Below are 22,056 nucleotides of genomic sequence, written 5' to 3' on the forward strand. Positions count from 1 at the left end.
GACTATATACATATCATTACACCTTTGGTCCTCAGAACCTCCCAGTGTCAGGTCGTTTATTGAATACTTCCTTGTCAAATTACTCCTTCCACGGTGTATCACCTCATAGGGGCATCTGCCAGTTATCTGCCCATTTGACCATCGTGTCTATATTCCTGTCACCCGAGACACTTAACCACACTGTTAATCACCCAGCCAATCTTGGTGTCATCCACAAACTTACTGATCCTATCCCTGACATTGTCATCTATGTCTTTTATATAAACGATGAATAATAATGGCACAGCACAGATCCCTGTGGTACTCCACTGGACACTGGCTTCCAGTGACTAAAGCAGCCTTCAGTCATCACTCCCTCTCACGTACAACTAATCCAATCGTGAATCGACCTTATTAAGTTACTCTGTGTCCCATGTGCATTTGCCATCTTACTATTCTCCCATATGGGACCTTGTCAAAGGCATTGCTAAAATCCATGTAAGCTCCATCAACTGCACGACCCTCGTCGACACACCTTTCATCGTGTTTGGATGAGAGTGGGGGCCGCAGAGTGAATGCTGAAAACAACCACTGCCCCTTGGTGCAAGTCGGGGGAGTGGTTTGCAAACAGGAATGTAGCGGTGGTAGGGGACAGTGTGGTGAACGGGAATGACACTTCCCTGCAGAAAAAAGCGAGAATCCAGAAGGACGTGTTGTCTGCCCAGCGCCAGGGTTTGGGGCACCTTCTCAGGGCTGGCGGGGAACTTGCAGAGGGAAGCAGGATCCAGTCATTGTGACCCATGGCAATTACATGGGGAAAGAGTTACAGCACAGAGATTATCGAGTACAGTTTGGGTGTTTCACCACCTGAACCATGCTGGGGCCGGTTTCCAGTGAGCCACATAATGAGGGACGGAGAGAGGCTTTTAAATTACATAGTGGGAGAAAGGGCGATAAATTTGAAAATGTGGCGAGTCAAAGAGAGGAGATAAAGCAAGAGACATGCGTCATAATATTGGAAATGATAAACAGAAGGTGACAGGATAATAATAATCTTTATTGTCACAGGTAGGCTTACATCAACACTGCAATGAAGTTACTGTGAAAATCCCCTAGTCGCCACATTCCGGCGCCTGTTCGGGTACACTGAGGGAGAATTCAGAATGTCCAAATTACCTAATATGGGAAGGGATAAAGATAAAGAATCTAAGAGTAAGAAGCAGTCAAGTCTAAAGGTTACAAAAATAATAAAATGTTAATACTCATGGTTCTGGATCTATACGGTCACACGTAGCATTAAAACAAAACAGATGAGGTGATAGCACAATTAAAAATAAATATGTACAACTGATAACTGTTCGAGACAAATGGCTGCAGGATGTCCTGTACCAGGAGCTTTACATTGAAGAATAGGTGATTTGTAGGAAGCACAGAAAAGCTTGTAAAGGTGGGATTAATGATGGCGTAAGTGCATTATTGAGGGATGAATTAAGTTCAAGGAATCTGGGGCGAGATTCTCCGACCCCCCTGCCGGGTCGGAGAATCGCCGGGGGCTGGCGTGAATCCCGCCCCCGCCGGTTGCCGAATTCTCCGGCACGGGATATTCGGCGGGGGCGGGAATCGTGCCGCGCCGCTTGGCGGGCCCCCCCCCGGATGGGCCGAAGTCCCGCTGCTAAAATGCCTGTCCCGCCGGCGTAGATTAAACCACCTACCTTACCGGCGGGACAAGGTGGCGCAGGCGGGCTCCGGGGTCCTGGGGGGGGCGCGGGGCGATCTGGCCCCGGGGGGTGCCCCCACAGTAGCCTGGCCCGCGATCGGGGCCCACCGATCCGCGGGCGGGCCTGTGCCGTGGGGGCACTCTTTTCCTTCCGCCTTCGCCACGGTCTCCACCATGGCGGAGGCGGAAGAGACTCCCTCCACTGCACATGCGCAGGAATGCCGTCAGCGGCCGCTAACGCTCCCGCCCATGCACCGCCCGGAGATGTCATTTCCACCCCAGCGGGGCACCAAAGGCCTTTTCCGTCAGCTGGCGGGGCGGAAATTCGTCCGGCGTGGGCCTAGCCCCTTAAGGTTGGGGCTCGGCCCCCCCAAGGTGCGGAGCATTCCGCACCTTTGGGGCGGTGCGATGCCCGACTGATTTGCACCGTTTTGGGCGCCAGTCGGCGGACAGCGCGCCGATACCGGAGAATTTCGCCCCTGAATGTGAAGCAATGTCTGTTGTGGTGATAAATGAAAAAGGCAAAAGACAGTGGTGGGAGAAATGTGCTTGTTCATCAAGTGTAACTTTCTGGTAAGACAGAGTATAAAATAATAAATAATGGGACAGTGTCAGAAAAATATGACAATAAACATTGGTAATTATCTTGGGATTGTATTCAACAACAACACATTCTGGAGCCAATGAGGGAACGTGCTATAATTGAAGTGCTATTGTACAACAAGATAGGATTAATTGATAACCTCATGGTGAAGGTGCCCCTCTGCAGCAGTAACATAATATCACTGAACTTTACACCCACAGTGAGGGAGAAAATAGTGCATTGAAGGCTCATATTTTAAACTTAAATAAGGGAAATTGTGTAGGAATGAAAGAAGGGTGAGATTATGTTACCTGGCAAATGAGATGAAGGTTTAGATCAATACAGATGGTGTGGCCACCATTAATGAGATATTTATGAATTGACAGTATACATTCCATTGAGAAAGAAACAGCCTGAGGGGTGGACCCAACATCTGTAAGTAACTGACTGAATATAGTCTCAAACGTAAGGGAAGAATAATGCATATAACTGCAGAAGGTCAGGGGACAGGTCAGAGATTCGACAGAATATAAAGAACAGAAAATAATGCCAAAATGTTTACGAAGGAGCAAAAGGTAGGGTAAAAGAGAAAGCTAGATGGAAATATAAAGATGGATTGAAAGAGATTCTATACGTACTTATTGATGCACTATCAATTACGACGAGACGAGAGTAGAGAGTAATCGAGGCTTTATTAAGCAGAGATGTGTTGCCTCCTGCAGCTGCTGCCGAAATGGCTGCAACTCAGTGAGCACGCACATTTATACTCCGCCTACTGGGCGGAGCCAGCTGGCAGGGATCTACCCCCGTACCTGTAGTACAGGAACCATACTGTATTATCTCTCACATACGTATTATACAAACAGTGGTGACTACCACACTTATCTAAGAAGTTAATTAACACAGGGAGCGTCGCTCCTGTCAGAAATTAGTCTGCGGACTTAATAATGGAAAATAAAAATCTGGAAACTAAATTGAAGAGATATTTTGCATCAATCTTCTTTGTAGAATATACAAGTAACATCCGATATCTAGTTTTACATTAGGAAGGGAGGGAGAGACTTGGGAAATACTTACACATATCCAGATCCTGATGGATTTCATCCTTGGCTTTTTAAATCAGTGGAAAATGAGATAGTGCAGGTACTAATTTTGCAAAATTCCTTGGATTCGGGGACGGTACCATTAAAGTGGTAAATAACAAAAAATTAGAAGAAGTATTTAAAATCAGTCATAGGGAAAATGTTGGAAGCTATTGTTAGCTTATTAGATGTCAGGACACTTCGAAAAATTGAAGGCATTAAAGCTGGGACGCCACATTATTATGAAATGGAAATCGGAGTAATTGAATCATATATTTTTACAGCATAGTATGAGACCCTTCGGCCCATTGAGTCTATGCTGGCTATCAAGCACCGATCTATTCTGATCACATTTTGCAACACTTTGTCTGTAGCCTTGTATGCTATGCCGTTTAAATTACTTAACTACATGCTTCTTAAATATTAGTATTGTTCCCTCCTCTACCACCTTTTCAGTAAGAAGTCTTACAACACCAGGTTAAAGTCCAACAGGTTTGTTTCGATGTCACTAGCTTTCGGAGCACTGCTCCTTCCTCAGGTGAATGAAGAGGTATGTTCCAGAAACATATATATAGACAGATTCAAAGATGCCAGACAATGCTTGGAATGCGAGCATTAGCAGGTGATTAAATCTTTACAGATCCAGAGATGGGGTAACCCCAGGTTAAAGAGGTGTGAATTGTGTCAAGCCAGGACAGTTGGTAGGATTTCGCAGGCCAGATGGTGGGGGATGAATGTAATGTGACATGAATCCCAGGTCCCGGTTGAAGCCGCACTCATGTGTGCAGAACTTGGCTCTAAGCTTCTGCTCGGCGATTCTGCGTTGTCGCGCGTCCTGAAGGCCGCCTTGGAGGACGCTTACCCGGAGATCAGAGGCTGAATGCCCTGGACTGCTGAAGTGTTCCTCGACTGGAAGGAAACATTCCTGCCTGGTGATTGTCGCGCGATGTCCGTTCATTCGTTGTCGCAGCGTCTGCATGGTCTCGCCAATGTACCACGCTTCGGGACATCCTTTTCAGGCAGTGAATTGCAAACTTCCAACTCCCTCTGGGTGAAAACATTTTTCCTAAAATTCCATCTAAATCCCCTGCTAATTACCTTTAATATACACCCCCCCGCACCCCCCCCCCGAACCCCCCCCCCCCCCCCCCCCCCCCCGCACCCTCCCCCCCACCCCACCCGCACCCCGGCTATTGACCCCTCAGCTAAGGGGACATGTTTCTTTCTATTTGTCCTACCAATGTCCTTCATAATGTTGTATTCCTCAATCAGGTCTCCCCTCATCCCTCTCTGTACTAAGGAAATCAACCCCAGCCTAACCAGCCTCTCTTCATAGAGGAAGTGCTCCCGTATAGGCAACATCCTGGTGAATATCCTCTGCACCCTTTCTCGTGAAATAACATCCTTCCTATAGTGTCTCAACCAGAACTGCATGTAGTATTCTCGCTATGTTCTCATGAGCATTTTTTACAGCCCCATTACAATCTTCTTGTTTCAGTTAATAAAGGCAAGTATCCTAAATTCCTTTTGATGACCTTACCTCTCTCACTGCCCTGCTGTCTTCAGAAACTTATAGAAATGCACCCCAAGACCTCTCTGGTCCTCTGTATTTCCCCCTACTGTCCATCATGTATTCCATTGCCTTGTTAGTCCACACACTTTTCAGCGTTCAGTTCCGTTAGCCACTGTTCTGGCCACCTGACCAGCCCACCTACATTGTTCTGTAATAATGCTTTCCTGCTCGGTAGTTAACCCACCACCCATGTCTGACCCTGCTGCAAACGTACTGATCATACCGTCACATTCACGTCCAGATTATTCATGTACACTCCCAGCAGCAAGAAACCCAGCACCGATCCCTGCAGTTCACCACTGGAAACAGTTTTCAGGTCACAAAAACAACCTTCGATCATTAATCTCTGCCTCCTGTCACTACGCCAATTCTGGATTCAACTTTCCAAATTGTCCTGGATGCCTTCTTCATCAGTTTTCCATGTGGCATCTTGCTAAACGTCTTACGGAGGTCCATATAGACTACTTCAACTACACTGCCCTCATCTTCACACCTCGTCAGTTCCTTGAAACATTCCTGAACCGATTTATTGGAGTTCTTTGAGTAAAATGTGCTGTGGATAAAGGGGAACCAACGGGTATACTGAGGTTAGATTTTCAGAAGTTATTTGTTAGGTGCCACATTAACATTTATTGTGTAAAATAAACTCTCATAGTGTAGAGGGTGTCTTATTGGCATGTCAGAAGATTAGAAAGCTGACATGGTATTAATGGTATCCATAAATGGGTCTTATTCTGGTTGGCGAAATGCGGTGCATAATGTGTCACAGGAACAGAGCTGTTGCCTCAGGTTTTTGCAATTTGCCCAAATCACTTGGATGAAAGGACAAATGGTATGATTGCTAAATGTGGTGCGAAATTGTCCATTTCGACAGGAAGAATAAAAAGTAGAATATTATCAGAATGGGAGCGATCACAGCGCTCTGAGATGTAGGGATCTGCCTTTCCTAGGGCAAGAAGTACAAAAGGCCTGTGGACAGTATCGGTCTCCTTATTGAAGGAAAGATGTGAATGCATTAGAAGCAGTTCAGAGGACATTTGCTAAACTGATACCGGGAATAGGTCGTGCGAGGAACTACTAGACAGGCAAGACTTGTACCCGCTGGAGTCTAAAATATGAAGAGGAAACTTGATTGAAACAGAGAAGACCCTGAAGGATCGTGATTGGGTGGATGTGAAGAGGATCTTTCCACTTATGGGACAATCCAGAGCTAGTAGGCACAGATTAAGAATAAAGGGTCACCTATTTGAATTTTGTTCTCTCAGAAGGCAGTGAACCTATGGAGGGACTGGAATCTGCGTCTTTGAATATTTTCAAGACAGACGTAGACATAATCTTGAGAAGCATTGGGTGAAAGGTTGGGGGGGGGGGCGGCGAGGTGGGGGGGGTTAGAGTCAGATCCACCATGAGTGTGGGGCTGGTAGGATAGGCTCTGTTGCCCAGTGGCCTACTCTTCCTCTTACTTCATATGTTCAGATGTACTCCCGAGTGTTAGTCGGTGTGTTCTGAATGAAGTTTGTAGCGATTTGTAATATTCCGTTTGGAATTAAAACAAAATATTGTTTCGCAATAAATTGAGAATCGAAAAAGATGATGCTGGCAGACACGAGGGAATTGTTATTGTAAACTTAATGTGAGGAGCTTGTTCGTCAAGATGTTGAAACCTTTATGGATTGATGCATCAAGATGGGCTGAATGGACTTGCTCATCTGTACAGTCGTTGTGTTGTCAACAAGCATTCTCCAGTACTGTTTCAGGAGTTTTCACCGCTATAATGTCCAGTCGTTAAGAACTTTAAACATGAAAATTGTCAAACTGGGTCTCATGGCAGGTAGTGACAGAATGGTCTCACCTGAAAGATTATAAATGCATTAAAACCTTCAGCATTCAAAGCTGGCAGGTGTTACAAGGGCTACTTTGTGATGCGGAGCGAACCAAAAGCAGGGATTATATTCCCCGATCGTCAGAGGTTAATAATTATAATCTTTATTGGTGTCGCAAGTAGGCTTACATTAACACTGCAATAAAATTACTGTGAAAAGCCCCTCGTCGCTACATTCCGGCGCCTGTTCGGGTACACAGAGGGAGAATTCAGGATAACCAATTCACCTAACAAGCTCGTCTTTTTGACTTGTGGGTGGAAACCGGCGCACCTGGGAGGAAACCCACCCAGACACAGGGAGAACGTGCAGACTCCGCACAGCCAGAGACCCATGCCAAGAATCGAACTCGGGACCCGGCGCTACCGTGGTTATCCATGAAGGACCCACCTTGCTCTTCCTTGAAGTGTGATGATGCTCAAGTAAATCGACACTAGACAGCTCGCTCTCAAAGGGGAGAGCACCCTCTGGGACTGTGGTGACTTTTACATTTTTACCCTGGGTCTCTGTAACATGAGTCCAGTAACAACACCGCCAGCCATTGCCTCACGTTATGTCTCTCCACCAATTGCACAGTTGACGGAGCAGCGTGCATTCGTATTGTATTCATATTGCGATGAACAACAGCTAGGAAAGATCATGCATCTATTGACCTCCCGCAATGGATTCATTCCAGTCAACCTCACCGCACCCTCAAGCAACTGTTGCGAATTGTTTACTGTGAAACCCAACTCATATTCCCTTCCAGTTACATGCAACTTTGGAAGATTAGAAACATGATCAATGCTTCCAGCCGATTCCTGTTGAACTGCACATTTGACAAAAGGGAACTGAGGTGAACTTACAGCTTCCCAGACTGTAGATCCAAATCCCTGCTCAGAAGATGGATTCACACCGATTTCTAATTTAAAACCACAGGTTTGGTAGTAGTCTATAATTTTGAAATCATCATCGCCGTGGATACGCAGAAAAGAGACTCTTTGCATCAGTTTCATCATCTTCGGCTCGAACATTTTGCTGGATTCTACCCGGTTTCTGGTGGACCAATCTCAGAGGCAGCCGTGTATCTTCACTTGATTCTTTCTGTGTAAAGGAAAATGAGATTTTTCAATCAGAAGGTTTGTAAACATCATTTTCTCTTTTCAGAACAAGAAGCAGAGTCTGGGAAAATTTGGAACCTGGCAAAATGTAGAATTTCGTCTTAGTTGTTGAATTAAAATTGTCTGTGTCCAACGGGACGTCTGTTATACCCTCCACCCTCAGCAGTATTGAAGCAGAGAGAGACGAATATCGAGCGGGTGGAGTAACAACTGATGGATTTGATGTCGCTTCTCTTCCACAACTATCCAAGTGACTCTGAAAATGAACATTGGCTCAGGGAAGAGAAGAGCAGTGAGCTGACACAGTTATAACACTGACAGCTGTGGGAAGTATAACTGTTCCATAGAAACTTGGACATTTTGTCTGAACATGACGTCTCGTTTTGTTATAGGTAAATGAAACTGTTGCAAGAAACACGTAAAACATTTATTAATCACGAACAGAAAGAACGTTTAATAATGAACCATTTCATCTTTAGACCTTGCGGTTTCGAAACTGCTTCACATTTGCTCATATTCAACTCCAAATTGTCAACCTGTAGATCCTGTCAAATCTAAATAACTATCACCACGAGCCAATAGCAGGAAAAGCAAGTCAGTTGGACTGATTCATCCAACCAGACCTTTGGAGATCTTCCAGTTGCAGCATCCAAATTCTTTCATAAAAGTCTTCAGGATTATTTTGTTAAATTGGATATTTATGCCATTCTCGAATCTCTCTCTCAATGCAGTGTCCTGATGTCCACACTGACGATACACTTTTTAGTTTGAACTTCTGTTTCTGGGCTGATACCACAGTTGATAAAATGTGGAAGTTTTATTACAAGCAATGTTCTGAGTTTATAAATATCACATGGATGCCTCAATCTCTGGCTGGAACTTCCACATTCATCTCTTACATTGAAGATCAGTCTCTGCAGTTTCGCCCGCATCGGAACGGCTTTCTTACTTTTCGATGACCAGAATTGGACATGGTATTCCAGATTAAGTGTGTCAATTCACAATGCAATTTGATTATTATTCCCACTTATGTGATCCATTTTTTGACCATGTGGTTCGGAATTATATTGCCTCGTTGGTATCTGCGTGGTATTAGACATATTGAATCCTGGATCCATTATGACTCCTGAGCCTCCCTGAGTCTCATCCAAATTCTTTTTAAAAATATTTTTATTAAGGTATTTGAAATTTTTTATAATAATAGCAATAACAATGACATAAACATGGTATAATAAACATTTCCACCCCCATCCCAATCTTCACCCCCCCCCAACCATAAAACAACAATCCGGCCCTCTCTCTCCCCCCCCCACTCCCCCCCCCCCCCCCGCCCCCACCCCCCCACCCCCGCCTTCCCGAATACTGCATCTGCTGACATTTTAATTTTCCCCAAGAAAGTCGACGAACGGCTGCCACCTCCGGGTGAACCCGACCATTGACCCTCTTAAGGCGAACTTTATCTTCTCAAGACTGAGAAACCCAGACACGTCACTAACCCAGGTCTCTACACTCTGGGGCTTCGAGTCCCTCCACATCAACAAGATCCATCTCCGGGCTACCAGGGAGGCAAAGGCCAAGATGTCGGCCTCTTTCGCCCCCTGAACTCCTGGCTCTTGCAACACTCCAAAGATCGCTACCTCCGGACTCGGCACCATCCGTGTTTTTGTACCGTGGACATTGCCTTAGCAAAGCCCTGCCAAAACCCTCTCAGCTTCGGGCGTGCCCAAAACATGTGGACATGATTTGCTGGGCTTCCCGCGCACCTCGCACACCTATCCTCTACCCCGAAAAACTTGCTCATCCTAGCCACTGTCATGTGTGCCCGGTGGACTACCTTAAATTGTATCAGGCTTAGCCTGGTACATGATGAGGAGGTATTAACCCTGCTTAGGGCATCTGCCCATAGCCCCGCCTCTATCTCGCCTCCTAACTCGTCCTCCCACTTGCCCTTAAGCTCCTCCACCGGAATTTCCTCCGCCTCCGAAAGCTCCTGGTAAATATCCGATACCTTCCCTCTCCCACCCAGGTACTGGAAACTACTCTATCCTGTATCCCCCGTGGCGGCAGCAGCGGAAAGGCCAGAACCTGCTTTCCCAGGAAGTCTCGCACCTGCAAATACCTAAAACCATTCCCTGCTGGCAATTCAAATTTATCCTCCAAGGCTTACAAGCTGGGGAAGCTCCCATCTATAAATAGATCCCCCATCCTTCTAATTCCTGTCCTTTGCCAACTCCAGAACCCACCATCCAGCCTACCCGGTACAAACCGATGATTATTATAAATCTGGGTCCAAGCCGATGCTCCCTCCACTCTCTTATATCTCCTCCACTGCCCCCAGATTCTCAGAGCCGCCACCACCACCGGACTTGTGGAGTATCGGGCCGGCGAGAACGGAAGAGGCGTCGTTATCAGTGCTCCCAAACTCGTATCTTTGCATGACGCCGCCTCCATCCGCTCCCATGCCGACCCCTCCCCCAATACCTACTTCCTGATCATGGCTATATTAGCCACCCAGTAGTAATTGCAGAAGTTCGGCAGCGCCAACCCAACCTCCCCCCGACTGCGCTCCAGCAACACTTTCGTCACTCATGGGGTTTTACCCACCCACACAAAGACCGAAATTACCTTATTCACCCGCTTCAAAAAGGCCTTCGGGATGAAGATGGGGAGGCACTGAAAGACAAACATAAATCTGGGGGGGACCGCCATTCCCATTCCCGGGCCACCTGGATTCCCAGATATCGAAAGCTCTTCCCTACCATTCTGAGCGGCAGCTCTCCCAGTCTCTTCTCCTGTCCTCTTGCCTGGATCGCGAACATCTCGCTTTTCCCCATTTTCAATTTACCCCCCGAAAAATTGCCAAATTCCACCAGGATTCGCATTACTTCCCCCATCCCCTCCAACGGGTCTGAAATATACAAGAGCAGCTCATCTGCGTAAAGCGAGATCCAGTGCTCCACCCCCCCCCCCCCCCCACCCCCCCCCCCCCACCCCCACCCCGAACCAGCCCTTTCCAGTTCCTAGAGGCTCTTAATGCCATGGCCAATGGCTCTATGGCCAGAGCAAACAGTAACAGGGAGAGGGGGCACCCTTGTCTCGTCCCTCGGTGTAGTTTAAAATACCTCAACCTCAGCCGGTTCGTACGCACACTCGCGACTGGTGCCTGATAGACAACCGAACCCAGTCAACATAGCCCTCACCAAACCCAAACCTTCCCAGCGCCTCCAACAGGTAATTCCACTCCACCCGATCAAAAGCTTTCTCCGCATCCATCGCTACCACCACCTCCACCTCCTCTCTTTCTGAGGGCATCATAATAACATTCAAAAGCCTTTGAACATTGGCCTTGAGACTGCATGGGTTTCACCCCCACAACTCAAAGATGTGCGGGTTAGGTGGATTGGCCACGCCAAATTGCCCCTTAATTGGAAAAGAAAAATAATTGGCTGCTCTAAATTTATAAAACAAAAATTAATGATTAATTACCAGGACACTGCTTCAAGCAACCTGGGAATAAGATCAACAGGACAGTAAAAACAAATCAAATGCCTTTAATTTTCTTTGAATGTCATTGATTGTTTATTATTTAAGAAATATTGAAGGCGAGGAAGAAAGTCTATTTGACTGTTTGCGATTCCAATTGATGTGGGATGATAGTGTGTTGTCAAAATGATTGTGTCAGTTGCCCAGGGATGGGGTAGTAAGAGACAAGAGGTTATAGGAGCCAGAGTGAACTATTTGGCCCCTCCAATCTAATAATAATAATCTTTATTAGTGTCACAGGTAAGCTCACATTAACACTGCAATGAAGTTATTGTGAAAATCTCCTAGTCGCCACATTCCGGCGCCTGTTTGGGTACACGGAGGGAGAATTTAGGATGTCCAATTCACCTAACAGCAAGTCTTTTGGGTCTTGTGGGAGGAAACCGGAGCACCCGGAGGAAACCCACGCAGACACGGGGAAAACGTGCAGACCCCGGATCGCTGTGATGCAGTAGTGCTAACCACTGTGCTGTTCCACCATTCAGTATGATTATGACTGATTGACTCAACTGCACTTTCCTTCCCGCTCCCCCATAATTTTCCAAAGAGGTCAAAAATGTCCAACCAGGATAAGCAATCCTGGAATAACGGTGAGAAGATTCTAGCTGCGCCATTTCACGGACACTGAGTCTCTTTATCACATGCAACAGATCGGCAGTATTAGATATATCAGTGTGAGAACTCCTCCTTCGGCAGAAAGCCATTGGCAGGCAGTACAAGGAGTATTATTATGTGCCTTGATGGTGTAATACAAGGATACAGCACTAGGGGGTAACAAAAGCCTTCGGAAGACAAGATGAGCAACAAATTCTCCCTTTCCATCTCCAGATTACTGAGTGCTGACGATCTACATCACAAAGGATCCTTAGGAGTCTGTTTACTGATGGTTTTTACATGACGACAGACTGAAGTTAAACCAATTACAAATAAACATTTTTGACATGCATTACTGTACCACATCGCAAAAATGTTTGTCGGTCACACATACAATAAATTACTTTGATGTCAGGGAAAATACATGGAAAGATCCCATATACCATAGTGAGTTGTAAAGTCTTTTTAAAATAATTTTAGAGGACCCAATTCATTTTTTCCAATAAAGGGGCAATTTAGCGTGTTCAATCCACCTATCCTGCACATCTTTGTGTTGTGGGGGCGAAACCCGCGAAATCCACGGGGAGAATGTGCAAACTCCACACGGACAGTGACCCAGAGGCGGGATCGAACCTGGGACCTCGGCGCCGTGAGGCAGCAGTGCGAATCACTCAGCCCTGCGAGTTGTAAAGTTGACTAATTTGCCATTGTTGGCGTTGGGTTGTTATTTTGTTGTTGGCCATAACAGCAGCGAGAACTCGCCCTGATCTTCCACGAGCACCATGGAATCTATAACATGCACCTGAGGAGCGAGGTGGGCTCTTAACATCCAGTCTGAAGGACAGACCACCCACACAGCGGCCTTCCCGCCCTCAGTCCGACATTTGACATTTCACGAGCCACAGCTGACATTTGACCCCTCCATATTGACCTTTGTCCTTATGTTTCAGTCAGAAAATTGTGGGTTCAAGTTCCACTCAAGAGGCTGGAGCACAAAATCTAGCTTGGGACCCCCACTGAAGTACAATGGGAGTGCTGCACTGTCAGATCCGCCATCCCTTGGAGGAGAAGTTCAATTGAGGCCCCATCTGCCCTATTTGGTCGATGTAAAAGATGCCCCGGGCACGGTTTTTAAAAAAAACAAGGGGGACTCTCCCCAGTGTCGTGGGCCGATGTTTAAAGCTCAACAGAATCATGAAAATAGTATCAGTTCACTGAAACATACATTACTGCCGGTGGAATCTTGCTGTGCTCAAATTGGCTGCCCTGTGACCAATATTTCAACTATGCCTTAAAAGTACTTTGATTCTAAACAGCTGTGGGACAACCAGAAGATGTTAAACTTATCTAAGTGCAAGTTAATTCTTTCTTACAGTATAATCAGATTCTGTAGATTATTCGGTATTAACTAAAATCTCCGTGATTCCAGTTAGTGCACTTGTGCCCAATAACTGGAAACAGACGTTAGCAGAAAAAAATACTAAATTTTCCTTTCTCTTTACTGATTGGCTGCCCAATCTCCACTCCCAGATGATTTCTTCCGTCTTGATTGGCTTGTAGAGTTTGAGCTGAGAGTTTCTTCCAGTTTGGTTTTGGGATTGAGCCTCACAGTCTGTGTGTGTGCACTGCTCAAAGATTCTTGTCCCAGCAAGGAAACGGTCAACGAAAGAAGGGGTTTTATCTTGGAAACACGCACAGATTTTATTTTGGGTGCCTTGTGTTTCCTGAGGGCTCTGAGAAGTGGTGCCAAGCTCTTTGCGTTTGGGGAGAATATTTCACAGGAGAAGCAGAACCTGTCTGAAATATTTCCACATTTCTGTGCTGGTGAATTGATCGGTTGAAGACAGGATGTCGTCTGTGTGTCTGCATTTGCTGGGCTTCGTGCTATGCTCCCTGGGCTGGATTGCTATTCTGATTGCCACTGGTACCAAGGAATGGGTTCAAAGCTGTTCAACAGGAGTGAGCGATTGCCGTCTCTTTGATGAATTGAAACTGCAGGGACTGTGGACCGAATGCTACCGATCAACTGGCACCTATCACTGCAAGACGCTGTCCGACATCCTGAAAATGCCAGGTAACTTCTCCATCACTTTTAGTCTAATGTTCCCGTACCCCCTCCCATTTTATTTTTTTGGCTAATTCCCCAGTGCGTTTCAATTTTTCAGCCTGAATCCGTTCACGTTTATTTCTGCATTTAAACTAAATAATTCTCCCACTCTCTGTCTCCATTTCTTTCTACCCTTTCATCTAGTCTTCCCTTTTGTCGTTTGAGTCATTCATACTTTGTCGCCTTCCTCCCCCCTTTGGTTTCTCCTTCATTTCGTTCCAACTTTAATTTCATGTTGTGCCCCCAACATCTGTTTTTTTACTTTGACTTTTCACGTGAAGCGTTAGATCCATGGGTGAATGTATGGCTGTGTAGTTATCACTGCTCCCTGAGGTTTATCTTTACTGACTGTGAAATGATTCCGAAGCACAAACAGATTTGAGTAAAAAATGCAAACTATTGGAATAATCTGAATTAAAGTGGCAACTTGATATTTGGCAATAGGAAGGGCATCACCAAATGACACATTAGTCTCTGTTTCTACTAAGACATAGACATAGACTTTACAGTGCAGAAGGAGACCATTTGGCCCATTGAGTCTGCACCGGCTCTTGGAAAGAGCACCATACACAAGCCCACATTCCCACCCTATCCCCAGAACCCAGTAACCCCACCCAACACTTAAGGACAATTTTGGACACTACGGGCAATTTAGCATGGCCAATCCATCTAACCTGCACATCTTTGGACTGTGGGAGGAAACCGGAGCACCCGGAGGAAACCCACGCACACACGGGGAGGATGTGCAGACTCCGCACAGACAGTGACCCAAGCCGGGAATCGAACCTGGGACCCTGGAGCTGTGAAGCAATTGTGCTAACCACTATGCTACCGTGCTGCCCACGGCACCCTCTTCTCCTTCGAACATTTCTACTTGTTCCTGCTCTCTTGCCCCTTCTTTGAAACCCTTGTTTTTTTCCGACTCTAGTTTTTATCCTCAATTAGATATCCATCACATCTTTCTTGCTCCATTCCCTCTACTCAGTGACTCCCCATCCTCAATGATATCTACCTTCGAAACATGCAATCGTAGAATCGTTACAGCACAGATGAATGCCATGTGGCCCATCATCTCCATGCTAGCTCTCCGAAGGAGCAATTCACATCTTGCCACTGCCCTGCCCTCTCCCCACATTCCTGCACATTACCCCTTTTCATATATTTAGGACATTCAGAAAATGTAGAAATGTTTACAGCTTCGAAAGAGGCCACTATGTCTTGTGGTTGTGCGATCTGAAAATCTAACCACCCAGCTCAATCCCATTTGTCAGCATTGGCTCCATATCCTTGGAGGACACAGGATTTCAGCCGCATATCCAGACAGGCTTTTATTGAGCTGAGGGTTTCTGCTGGTGTCACCCTCTCAGGTGGAAAGTTCCAGGCCCCTAGCGCCCTCTGGGTCAAAAACATAAATCCTCACCTCCTCTTTAATCCTTATACCAATCACTTTAAATCTGGGTCCACTATGCCACTGACCTTTCTGCTAAAAGAAACAGGTTCTTCCACCCACTCTATCCAGGCCCCTCACAATTTAGTACATCTCAATCAAACCTCCCCTCAGCCTCCTCACAATTCCAAGGAGAACACCGCAGTCTGTCCAATCTTTCCTAATAACTAAAATTTTCCAGTCCTGGCAACATTCTTATAAATTTCCTCCCTGTCCTCTCCAGTGCAATTAAATCCTTTCAGTCCTGTGGCGTCCAGAGCTGAACACAGTACTCAAGCTGTGGCCTAAGTAATGACAGGTCCACCATAACCTCCCTGCTCTTATGTTCTATTCCTCGGCCAGGAAAGGAAATGTTTCCATTTGCCTTCTTAACCACTTTATCAACCTGTAGTATTGCTGCATTCAGGAATCTGTGGACGTTCACTCCGAGGTCCCTCACGTCTTCTACACCTCTCAGTGTCCTATCATTTATTGAGTAATCCTTTGCCTTGTTTGACCTTCCCAAATGGCTCACCTCACACTTCTCTGGGTTGAATCATCTGAGCAACCAGCTGAGCAAGATTCAGTTCTGCCATCTTTAATGAACTGCCACAATATGGCGAGTAGGTTACCTGATGAGACACCTTGAAGGGCAACATGTCCACATTGAAGAGCAGCATGTTTTTCGTAAAGCCAACTCAACTGAATCGGCCTTGCCATTAACAATCTGACCTATAACTGTGACTATCGAGCTATTCTAGATTTTGCCAAGGATGGGCGCCACATGTGAAGCTATTCATGAAGTCTGAGGAAATACCAAGCAATGGACAAGAACATTTATTACCAAACTGCAACAAGAGTCACAGCAAATGGGAAGCCCCAAACTGGAAACCAATCTTTAATCACGTGCCCCAAGGTACAGACGCACACGTGTTTCTCGTTTTTATAAATGACATTCAGGCTGAAATAGCAAGCCAGATCAGGGGCGGGATTCTCCAATCCCGCGGCAGAGTGTCCACGCCATCGTAAATGCCGTTGCGTTTTACGACGGCGTGAACGGGCCGCTCCCACGACTAATTCTGGCCCCTCCAGGGGGCCAGCACGGCGCTGGAGCGGTTCGCGCCGCTCCAGCTGCAGACCCCGACGCGAACTGTGCGCCGCGGGATCCGCGCATGCGCAGTTGCGCCGGCGCCAATGAGGACATGCGCAGTGGCATCAGTGCCAATGCGCGCTTGCGCAGTGGCCTACTTCAACGCGCCGGTCCCGATGCAACATGACGCAGGACTACAGGGGCCGGCACGTAGGAAAGGAGGCCCCCAGCCACAGAGGCCGGCCCGCCGATTGGTGGGCCCCGATCGCAGGCCACATCGGAGGCCCCCCCCAGGGGCGGACCCCCCCCCTCCCCCTCTAAAGGCCACCACCTGACCCTTACACGCTGAGGTCCCGCCGGCCCAGAGCAGGTTAGAACGGCACCGGCGGGACTCGACTCTTTTCTTACGGACGCTCGGTCCACCCGGGCCGGAGAATCGGTGGGCCGGCCACGTAGAGCGGCCCGTGACCGGCGCCGCGCCAACCACGCTGGCATCAGTGGCACAGATTCTCCGCTCTGAAGAGTATCGCGTGCCGGCGTCAGGGCGGCGTGGCGCGATTCGTGCGGCCGGCCGCCGATTCTCCGACCGCGCATGGGGTCGGAGAATCCCGCCTCTGATTCCTTGCAGGTGATTGCGTGGTCAGCCATGATCCTATTTGGCTTGATGGGCTGAATGAACTACTCCTGCTCCTTGATTAAATGTTTGTATGTCTATGCGCCTATTACTGAAGCAACAGAGACCTTTCCCTTCAGGGTACCTGAATAATTTTGCCAAATGGGCCAATACCTGGGGAATTAAATTTAACAGAGCGAAATGTAACATGAGTCGAATCAGCATTAACCGATGTCCATCAGTACCTAACTACACAGTATATGATTCTCCCCCTTAATGTTACTCAAGAATGCCATAACTTTGGAGACCACATCCATAGTAGAATATTCAAAGTCAATCCACATTCCTGATGCTGGGTTGGTGAAACAGAATTTTCATGACTTTTCAACTGTAGTGAAGGTACAAATGCACCAAACAGTAGTCTGACCAGACCTAGATTACGGTGTAATCGCTTGGGACCCATATACTACAAAGTTCAATGTTGGCAACTTATTTTGTTGCAAAGAATTGCTCACAAGATACCAGTGTCCCCCAGTTGATGATCTCACTGGTACAGTCTCCAGAACCAAAGAAACGTGCAAAGGTTGACATGCTTTGAGAAAATTTTAAATGGATAATTGATTATTTCTGAGCAGGGCATCATGCCCAATAGCGACTGAGCTCAAAGAGTTCATAACAACTTCACACACTTCAGCGTCCTTCCTTTGCAAACGCCTTTTTCCCCAAGAACAATTAAGGACTTCGGCAAACCTTACTGTCCATGCTCTCTAAGGATACAGTTAAGGAAAACGGATGAATATTTGAATAAATGCAGTCACCGACTTCACATCTTGTGCACCTCCTGTGAAAATTCCCGAGCGGAGGTCTATGGAGGGAAAGGTTATCAAGATCAAGGTGACCTACACTGAAACGTTTCCTTCCTTAACTAGCTGGGCAGCTGACCACAACAGTCCTCAGAGCCCATTTGCAACAAGATGTATCGATAACCATTAGTCAGCTGCTGGATTGCTCGCTGCTGTAAGAAATTATTTATAATCCCTTTGAGCTATCTGTTCGATCGCTCAAAGCTGACATCATATTGATAGCTGTTATGATTTATTTCAACATAAATTGGAACTTAATGCACCCAGTATTTGAACAGAAGTTTACAAAGTACAAATGAGAATTACATTACCCATTGTTGACCTTTGGGTGGTAGACTTGCCACTTTCCTCTTTCCTCCTTCTTACAGATGTATTTATATCAGTTCAGATCACAGCCCCTCCTGGTGCTATCGCACTGAGAATGTCCAAAATCTGCTGGGATCGTCTAGGCACGGCATGGTGGCACTAGGGCGGCAGGATGGCACAGTGCTTAGCACTGCTGCCTCACAGCGCCAGGGACCTGGCTCAATTCTCTCTCTTTTTGTTTGGATTTAGAGTACCCAATTCATTTTTGTCCAATTAAGGGGCAATTTAGCGCGGCCAATCCACCTACCTGCACATTTTTGGGTTGTGGGGGCGAAACCCACGCAAACACGGGGAGAATGTGCAAACTCCACACGGACAGTGACCCAGATCCGGGATCGAACCTGGGACCTCGGCGCCGTGAGGCAGCAGTGCTAACCACTGCCCCACCGTGCTGCCCCGGCCTGGTTCAATTCTGACATTGGGTAACTCTCTGTGTGGAGTCTGCACGTTCTCCCCGTGTCTGCGTGGGTTTCCTCCGGGTGCTCCGGTTTCCTCCCACAGTCCAAAGATGAGCCGGTTAGGTGGATTGGCCATGATAAATTGCCCCTTAGGGTAGGATTACAGGAATAGGGCGGGGGATTGGGCCCAGGTAGTGTGGTCGTTCGAAGGGTCAGTGCAGACTCGATGAGTCGAATGGCCTCCGTCTGCGCTGTAAGGATTCTATGATTCTATGCTATAGGCAAGGCTGGGATGACAGGAAAATCCACCCAATCGTGTATCTTCCACACCCTTACCTGACCCAATCATGAGCTTAGTGAAGTCCAGACATGGACCCTGGGCTCCCTCATCAGTTTTAGCTCTTTTCTGTTGTTGGTTTCTGTTGCCTTGGTGATGTGCAATCCAGGACCTTGATGACAGCAAGGGCTCGAACTGAATCAAACCTTAACGCATGAACATTTTTGAAAATGATTTATAATTAATTCTGTTTCAAAATTTACAGAAGCTCTTGTGTGTTCCGACATTCAGAAGAGAGTTCGCCTTGTTCTTTCCTGCTGGTCATAAATGTGTTTTCACAACACTGGTGCCATCTCTAACGCACTTCAAACCTTCAGTCAGCAGAAAATCCAAAGCGGTTTTTCTTTCAGAAAGAGGCTTTTCAGAGACAATCTTTCTTAACTCTTGCAATCCTTAATCGCAAAAACTTCCTCTGAATCCATGGAAGAGGCTCTTCTCAGAGTGGGTAGAGCACAGAAGGGGGCCATTCAACCTGTCCTGTTTGCGGCAGCTCTCCTGGGGAGTAATTTCTCACCCCCCCCCCCTCCCTGCCCCCCCCCCCCCCCCCTCACCCCCACCACCGCTTTCTCCCCATTACCCTGCACATTCTTTCTTTTCAGATAACAATCCAATTGCCTCTTGACAGCCTCAAGTGAACCTGCCTCCACAACGCACTCATGCAGGGCATTCTAGATCCTAACCACTCGGCGTAAGAAAAATATTTGAGTAACGTGGAAATATAGAAAATAGGAACAGGAGGAGGCCATTCGGCCCTTTGAACCACAATCATTATGATCATGGCTGATCATCCAACTCAATAGCCTGATCCCGCCTTCTCCCCATATCCTTTGACCCCCTTCGCCGAACGTGCTATATTTAACTGCTTCATGAAAATATACAGGGCACGATTCTCCATCCCGTCCCTCCCATTTTCTGGTGCTGCGCGCCTCCGCCGGCAGCGGGATCCTCCGTGGCCAGCCAATGGAGTTTCCCATTGTGGCCACCCCCACGCCATCGGGAAACCTGCGGTCATGAGTGCGCTGTCGGCGAAGCGGAGGGTCCCACTAACGGAGAATCCCCCCCCCCCACACAATGTTTTGGGCTCAACTACTTTCTGCGTCGCATTTCCTTCCTCGCTCGATGACCTTACATCTGCACTCTGGTTCCCGATCCTGCCACCAAACCCATGGTGATTTGGAATACCTCTCGCAAATCTTCTCTCAAACTTCTCTTCTCCAAGGAAAACAGTCCTAACCCTTCCAGACTATTTCTTTTATTCATTCATGGGATGTGGACGTCATTGCCTGGGCCAGCATTTAACGCCCATTCCCAATTGCCCTTAAACTGAGTGGTTGCCACTGCATTTCCGAGGGCATTTAAGAGTCAACCACATTGCTGTGGATCTGGAGCCACGTGTAGGCCAGACTGGGTAAGGACGACAGGTTCCCTTCCCTGAAGGACATTAGTGAACAAGTGGGTTTTTTATGATAATTGACAATGTTCATCATTTGACTTTTAATTCCAGATTTTTAGTGAATTCAAATTTCAGCATCTAACATGGTGGGATTTGAATCCAGGTTGGCAGAGGATTACCCTGGGTCTCTGGATTACTAGTCCAGTGACAATACCACCACACCACTGCCTCCCCTTTCATAATTGCAGTTCCTCATCGCTGAAACCATTCTCATGAATCTTTTCCAATGTCACCACATCGTCCGAGAACTCGGTGCAATATTTTATTGGAGGTGAAATCAGCCTTTTATACAAGTTTAGCACAACTTCCTTGCTTTAGCGCTCTGCTGCGAATGAAACCGAGGATTTTGTGTGCATTATTAACTGCATTATCCAGCTTTCTTGCCACCTTCAATGATCAATCCACACACACACACATACCCATATCTTCCGGCTCCTGCAACCTCATTAGAATTGTACCCCTTATTTGATATTGTCTCCGCATTCTACGCCCAAAATTAATCACTTCACATGTGTCTGCATCAGATTCCATCTATTAATTGACAGTCCATTCCAGCAACATGTCTACAACCTTTTGAAGTTTTACACTCTCCTCACAATGCTTCCAAGTTTTGTATCATCTGCAGGTTTTGGAACTGTGCCCTGTACACCAAGTTTTAGGTTATTAGTATATATCAGGAAGGGCATGGAACCCGATGCCAATTCCTGGGGAACTCCACCAAAAACCTTCCTCCGGTTCAAAACACACGCATCAACCACAATTTCTGTTTCCTGTCATTCGGCCAATTTCACATCCATGCTGCCTCTGACCTTTTTGCTCCATGAACTATAACATTTCCCACAAGTCTGTTGTGCGGCACTTATTCAAATGCCTTGTAGAAATGCACATCCTCCACGCCAACAGTATTACCTTCAACAATCCTCTCTGTTGCCTGAGCAAAACATTCCAGCAAGTTAGTTAAACATGACTTTCCCCTAACAAATCTGTGCTCAGTTGTCTGAAAACCAGACATTTTTAGAACGTACCGTTCATTTTCAAAAATTTACTTTGCTGTTATTCATTCATAGGTGTGGGCATGGCCAGCATTTATTACCCATCCTAATTGTCCTTGAGAAAATACTGGTGAGCTGCCTTCTTGAATCGCTGCAGTCCCTGTGGTGTAGGCACACCGCCGTGCTGTTAGGCAGGGGGGTTCCAGGATGTTGACTCAATTAAAATTAACTTGCCTACACAATTCTGTTTTCCTCCTTACACACTGGCTTATGCCCAATGCTCCAGGTGAGCCTCGTCCCCACCCATCCCAGATTGGCCCAAACTGCTCCCTGCCCAAAGTGCGAGGCCAAAGTGCATCA

General features: G+C 46.9%; 2 protein-coding genes across 3 annotated transcripts in view; one reads left to right on the forward strand and one right to left on the reverse strand.

The window, feature by feature from the left end:
• LOC140389249 (EEF1A lysine methyltransferase 3-like) overlaps positions 1-8,160 on the reverse strand; it is a 28,118-nt gene extending 19,958 nt beyond the window's left edge. The window contains exons 1-2 of one of the 2 annotated variants that reach the window (XM_072473428.1): positions 8,065-8,160; positions 7,660-7,897 (exon numbers count right to left, since the gene is read on the reverse strand). In XM_072473428.1, coding sequence (XP_072329529.1) covers positions 7,660-7,827 — 168 coding nt within the window. In that variant the 5' untranslated portion in view covers positions 7,828-7,897; positions 8,065-8,160. Of the gene's footprint in view, positions 1-7,659; positions 7,898-7,992 lie in introns of both variants that reach the window. The other variant, XM_072473427.1, reaches the window with a different exon arrangement.
• Positions 8,161-13,649: 5,489 nt separating this feature from the next.
• The window catches only part of LOC140389508 (claudin-11-like), a 45,409-nt gene continuing 37,002 nt past the window's right edge, over positions 13,650-22,056 (forward strand). Inside the window, exon 1 of the mRNA XM_072473655.1 lies at positions 13,650-14,125. Coding sequence (XP_072329756.1) covers positions 13,900-14,125 — 226 coding nt within the window. The 5' untranslated portion in view covers positions 13,650-13,899. The remainder of the gene's footprint in view (positions 14,126-22,056) is intronic.

This window comes from Scyliorhinus torazame, chromosome 14, assembly GCF_047496885.1.
Source record: "Scyliorhinus torazame isolate Kashiwa2021f chromosome 14, sScyTor2.1, whole genome shotgun sequence".
Classification (NCBI taxonomy): Eukaryota; Metazoa; Chordata; class Chondrichthyes; order Carcharhiniformes; family Scyliorhinidae; genus Scyliorhinus; species Scyliorhinus torazame.